Source organism: Tachyglossus aculeatus, chromosome 20 (assembly GCF_015852505.1).
Source record: "Tachyglossus aculeatus isolate mTacAcu1 chromosome 20, mTacAcu1.pri, whole genome shotgun sequence".
Classification (NCBI taxonomy): Eukaryota; Metazoa; Chordata; class Mammalia; order Monotremata; family Tachyglossidae; genus Tachyglossus; species Tachyglossus aculeatus.
This window is the reverse complement of record NC_052085.1, coordinates 17,874,671-17,880,741: the sequence shown is the minus strand read 5'-3', so window position 1 is coordinate 17,880,741 and position 6,071 is coordinate 17,874,671. Positions and strand designations below refer to the sequence as shown.

Genomic DNA, 6,071 nt, shown 5'->3' with positions numbered 1-6,071 from the left:
TTTCTGGCTCGTGTCTGTGTATCTCCCCTCTTCTGGACTGTGAGCTCGTTGTTGAGTAGCGATTGTCTCTATTTGTTGCCGAATTGTATTTTCCAAGCACACAGTAAGCGCTAGATAAATATCATATAATGAGTGAATGAATAATGGATGGAGAATAACGAGACTAATGATGATAAATTTTAAGCTTTTAAGCTTTTAGTATATACCGTAAACTAGCCCACATTAAGCCGCATGGCCTAATGGCAAAAGCATGAATATGGGAGTCAGGAGGGCTGCGTTCTAATCCCGAGTCTGTCACTGCCTGCTGTGTAACTTTGGGCAAGTCATTTCACTTCAATGTGCCTCAGTTTGCTTATCTGTCAAGTGGGGATTCATGGTCGGATTTTTGTTTCTGTGGCATTGGTTAAGCGCTTACTATGAACCAGGCACTGTGCCAAAAGCTGAGGCAGAGAAAAGCCAATCGGGTTGGACACAGTCCGTGTCCGTCATGGGGCTCACAGTCTTAATCCCCATTTTAGAGGTGAGGAAATTGAGGCCCAGAGAAGTTCAGTGGTTTGCCCAAAATCACACAGCAAGCAAGTGGTGGAGCTGGGATTAGAACCCAAATCCTGCTGACTCCCAGGCCCCACTTTTTCCTTCCTATTTTGAAGATGGGAAGGCCAGTAGTCAGTGAGATGAAGTGAGAATGAGCTCCAGGAAGGGTAAAGGGAATGAACAACAGATTGAGTTTGGGCGAGATCACAGCAAGGTCAATGTGGGAATAAGGAGTTTATGTTTCTTGATGAGGAAATCTCACTTACAACAAAGTCATATTTGAACATACGGAGTGAAGAGGTATATTTATGGAATATAGATATCTATTCACATATATACAAATAATAATAATAATGATAGCATTTATTAAGCGCTTACTATTTGCAAAGCACTGTTCTAAGCGCTGGGGAGGTTACATAGTGAACAGGTTGTCCCACGGGGAGCTCACAGTCTTCATCCCCATTTTACAGATGAGGTAACTGAGGCACAGAGAAGTTAAGTGACTTGCCCAAAGTCACATAGCTGGCAATTGGCGGAGCTGGGATTTGAACTCATGACCTCTGGCTCCAAAGCCCGTGCTCTTTCCACTGAGCCACGCTGCTTCTCCAAATTTCTTCTACACATGCTACGTATTGCTATATTTCTCTCTCTGTAGCTCTATCTGTCGTCCTATTAGCCATTAAAAGATCCATATATAAATCAATTAATCAATCAATGGAATTTATTGAGCATTTATTATGTGCAGAGCACCGAACAAAGCATTTGGGAGAGTACTACACAATAAGGTTCGTAGATACGATCCCAGCCCTTAAGGATATACATAAATATACTCTATCTCTATACAAATTCAATCAATCAATCAATAAATCAATCATATTTATTGAGCGCTTACTGTGTGCAGAGCACTGTACTAAGCGCTTGGGAAGTACAAGTTGGCAATATATAAAGACAGTCCCTACCCAACAGTCTAAAAGGGGGAAACAGACAACAAAACCAAACATACTAACGAAATAAAATAAATAGAATAGATATGTACAAGTAAGATAAATAAATAGAGTAACAAATATGTACAAACATATACACATATATACAGGTGCGGTGGGGAAGGGAAGGAGGTAAGACGGGGGGGATAGAGAGGGGGACAAGGGGGAGAGGAAGGAAGGGGCTCAGTCTGGGAAGGCCTCCTGGAGGAGGTGAGCTCTCAGTAGGGCCTTGAAGGGAGAAAGAGAGCTAGCTTGGCGGATGGGCAGAGGGAGGGCATTCCAGGCCCTGGGGATGACGTGGGCCGGGGGTCGATGGCGGGACAGGTGAGAACGAGGTACGGTGAGGAGATTAGCGGCAGATGAGCGGTGGGTGCGGGGGAGGGCTGTAAAAGGAGAGAAGGGAGGTGAGGTAGGAGGGGGCGAGGTGAGGGAGAGCCTTGAAGCCCAGGGTAAGGAGTTTCTGCCTGATGCGCAGATTGATTGGTAGCCACTGGAAATTTTTGAGGAGGGGAGTAACATGCCCAGAACGTTTCTGGACAAAGACAATCCAGGCAGCAGCATGAAGTATGGATTGAAGTGGGGAGAGACACGAGGATGGGAAATCAGAGAAAAAGCTGATGCAGTACCTAGGAATTCCTAGGAATATATCTCTATATATCAACATCCATATAGGTATCAATAAGACATGTATCTTAAATATCCATCCATCTATTTACTGCCAAAGTCGCCACAGCTATATAGATTGCTCTGTATTTCTATCTATCAATCTATCGACATATTTATCCGTATATCTATCTAACGTCTATCTATTATCCAAATAGTCATCCATCCATCCATTTATCACCTCTCAAAGGAGTAGCATGGTTTAGTGAAAAGAGCCGGGACCTGGGAATCAGAAGACCTGGCTTCTAATCCCAGCTCTGCCCCTGGTCTGCTGGCTGACCTTGGACAGAAGTCACTTCACTTGTCGGCACCTCAGTTTCCTCAACTGTAAAATGTGGATTCAATTTCTGTTCTGTTGTGTATTCTCCTACTTAAACCGTGAGCACCACATAGAACAAGAATTGTGCTCGGCCTGATTAAATTGTATCTACTCCAGCACTTGAAACTGTACTTGAAACACAGTAAGCCTTTCACACATATACTACTACTACTACTACTACTACTACTACTACTGCTACTACTACTACTACTACTACTACTGCTACTACTACTGCTGCTGCTGCTGCTGCTGCTGCTGCTACTGCTACTGCTATTACTCCTCCTTCTCCTCCTACTCCTCCCTCTACTACTACTAATAATGATATTCTTGTGTCCTTTCTCTCATCTATGGCATTTGCGCAATGGGGAACTGGACTCAAGCCCTCCAGACAGATTTCATCCTGGTGGGACTCCTCAGGAATAATGGCAAACTCCCCACCATCCTCTCCACCTTGATTAGCATCACCTTCGTCGTGGCTCTGATTGGAAATTCCACCATGATGTTCCTCATCTACATCGACTCCCAGCTCCACACCCCCATGTATTTCCTGCTCAGTCACCTCTCCCTCATGGACGCCATGTACATCTGCACAACCGTGCCCAAGATGCTTGTGGACCAGTTGACCGGGCAGAAGACCATTTCCTTCTCGGGGTGTACGGCTCAGATCTTCCTGTATCTGACCCTGCTGGGAGCCGAATGCTTCCTCCTGGGCCTCATGGCCTACGACCGATATGTGGCCATCGGCCACCCTCTGCGCTACCCGGTCCTCATGAGCCGGAGGAAGTGCATCCAAATGGCGGCAGGCTCCTGGTTCTTGGGAGCCACAGAAGGATTCCTGCTCACCCCCATAACCATGAGCTTCCCATTCTGTGGGTCAAGAGTTATAGACAGTTTCTTCTGCGAGGTCCCTGCCCTGCTGAAGCTCTCCTGCGTCGACACTTCGTTCTACGAGTCGGTGATGTATGTCTGCTGTGTCTTGATGCTCTTGGTACCCTTCGCCCTCATTGCCTTCTCCTACGGCCGGATCGCAGCCGTCGTGCTGGGCATGCGCTCGGCTCATGCCCGGAAGAAGGCCTTGGCCACCTGCTCTTCCCACCTGATTGTGGTCAGCCTTTTCTACGGGGCGGCCCTCTTCACCTACATGCTCCCCAACTCCTACCACGCTCCCGGGCAGGATAGGGTGGTGTCTGTCTTCTACACCATCCTAACGCCTGCACTAAACCCTGTGATCTACGGCCTCCGCAATAAACAAGTGACAGGGGCTCTTTGGAAAGTGTTGCAGAGATGCACTTCTTTACAGAGACTGTGATCCCAACCTGGGCCTTCGAATAATAATAATAGTAATAATGATACTTGTTGATTGCTTACAGCGTGGCATAGTGGAAAGAGCACGGGCCTGGGAGTCAGAAGTCATGGCTCTAATCCAGGCCCAGCCAAGTGTGACCTTGGGTAAGTCACTTAACTTCTCTGGCCCTCAGTTCCCTGATCTTTAAAAAGGGAATAAAGATTGTGAGTCCCACATTGGACAACCTAATTAGCTTGTATCTACCCCAGCCCTTAGAACAGTGCTTGGCACATAGTAAGCGCTTAACAATTGCCATCATTATTATTACACCCGACACCTCTTTCCACACCTGATCCGGACCCCCGCCAAAGAACAGGACAACGACTCAACCAGGAGATAACGAGGCGTCAACTTCCCCCACATCATCCACTAAGCACTTACTAACCCTCGCCCACTGACATGGGCTCGACGCTTTAATAACTCGCTAATCGCAGCTCAGAACATGTGGATTCCTCTCATCCCGGAGCACCTGAGTCACCACGGATTGTGGAATCTACGTTGGCCACGAAGTCTACAGACCATAATAATAATGATAATAATAATAATGATGATAATAATTATAATAATCGTATTTGTTAAGGGCCCACTCTATGCCAAGCACTGTCCTAAGCGCTGGGGTGGATACAAGCAAACCAGATTGCACAGAGTACCTGTCCTACGTGGGATTCACAGTCTCAATACCCATTTTACATATCTGGGAACTGAAGCACAGAGAGGTGACGTCACTTGCCCACGGTCACACAGCAGACAAATGGCAGAGCAGGAATTAGAATCCATGACCGTCTGACTCCCAGGGTCATGCTCTCTCCATTCTGTCATGCTGCTTCTCTTGATCAGCTGTTGTAGCCCCGAAATTCCTTTCTCATGCTGTAGTCATTCAGGACATACTTTTGATTGATTGACTGATTAATAAGGTAGGAGTTCGACACACGTATTGATGACTGACTTTTTTGACTGATGGATAGTTCAATGCTGGGCACTTAACTGAAACAGCATGGCCCAGTGGAAAGAGCATGGGCCTGGGAGTCAGAAGATTTGGTTTCTAAATCCGGCTTCTCCACATGCCTTTTGTGTGACCTGGGGCAGGTCACTTAACTTCTCCCTGCCTCAGTTCCCTCATCTGTAAAATGGGGATTAAGACTGTGATCCCCATAAAGGACAGGGACTGGGTCCAATCTAATTACCTTGTAACTACGCCAAGCACCTAGACTGTGCTGGGCAGACAGTGAGCGCTTAACAAATAACGCAATTATTAAACGCATTACCCTATGTTGGTTTCCTTCCAGGAAACCAAGAACATCGGAGAGGTTCAGTCATAGACCTGGTATCTGGGGCTCTCAGGGGATTCAGGTCGAGTCGACGTCGCTACCTTAAACTAATGGGAGACGCTGAGGCAAACCCAGCCAGGATGCCAAGGTTCAGCTGGGCCACCTTTTAGTCTGCTCACTTACTTCTCACCCTCTGGAGCTGTCAGGGATGTTTGATGTCAATAGGCCTCTGCCTCCGATCAATCTCTGTCCAGGAAGATGTAGGCATATTGCCAGGAAGGTTTGGGATGGAAATAGATGTGCTCTTTTTACTCTCTCTTTTTTATGATATATGTAAAGTGTTTAAAATGTACCAGGCGTAGACCCTAGATGATAATGATAATAACAATTGTGGTATTTGTTAAAGGCTTACTGTGTGGCTGGCACTGTACTGAGTGCTGAATTAGATGGTGTTTATAATAATAATAACGTTGGTATTTATTAAGTGCTTACTGGGTGCCAGAAGCAGTCCTAAGTATGTGATAGTTATTAATGATAATAATGATAATTGTGAAATTTGTTTAACACTTAATGACTGCCAGGCACTGTCCTAAGTGTTGGGTAGATGATGTTAATAACAATAATAACTGTGGTATTTGTTAAGTGCTTGCTAGGTGCCAGGCACTGTCCTAAGTATGGGGTGGTTAATAATGATGATGATAATAATAATATCAATAATAATAATAATAATAGTGCTATTTTAAGCGCTTCCTGGGTGCCAGGCACTGGTCTAAGTGTGGGGTAGTTGATAATGAGAATAATAATTATAATAATCGTGGTGTTTGTTATGCACTTACTAGGCATCAAGCACTGAGGTAGATACTATATAATAAGTTTGGACCCAGTCCAACCCAGTCTTGTCCCCATTTTACAGATGAGGTTACTGAGCCATAGAGAAGGGAAGTGAATTGCCCAAAGTC

General features: G+C 45.7%; 1 protein-coding gene across 1 annotated transcript; it reads left to right on the top strand.

Moving 5' to 3' along the window:
- The first annotated feature begins 2,860 nt into the window (after nt 1-2,860).
- LOC119941468 (olfactory receptor 2T1-like) lies at nt 2,861-3,808 on the top strand. The gene has a single exon (XM_038761927.1). The coding sequence runs from the start codon at nt 2,861-2,863 to the stop codon at nt 3,806-3,808; it is 948 nt and encodes a 315-aa protein (XP_038617855.1).
- Nucleotides 3,809-6,071: the final 2,263 nt, after the last annotated feature.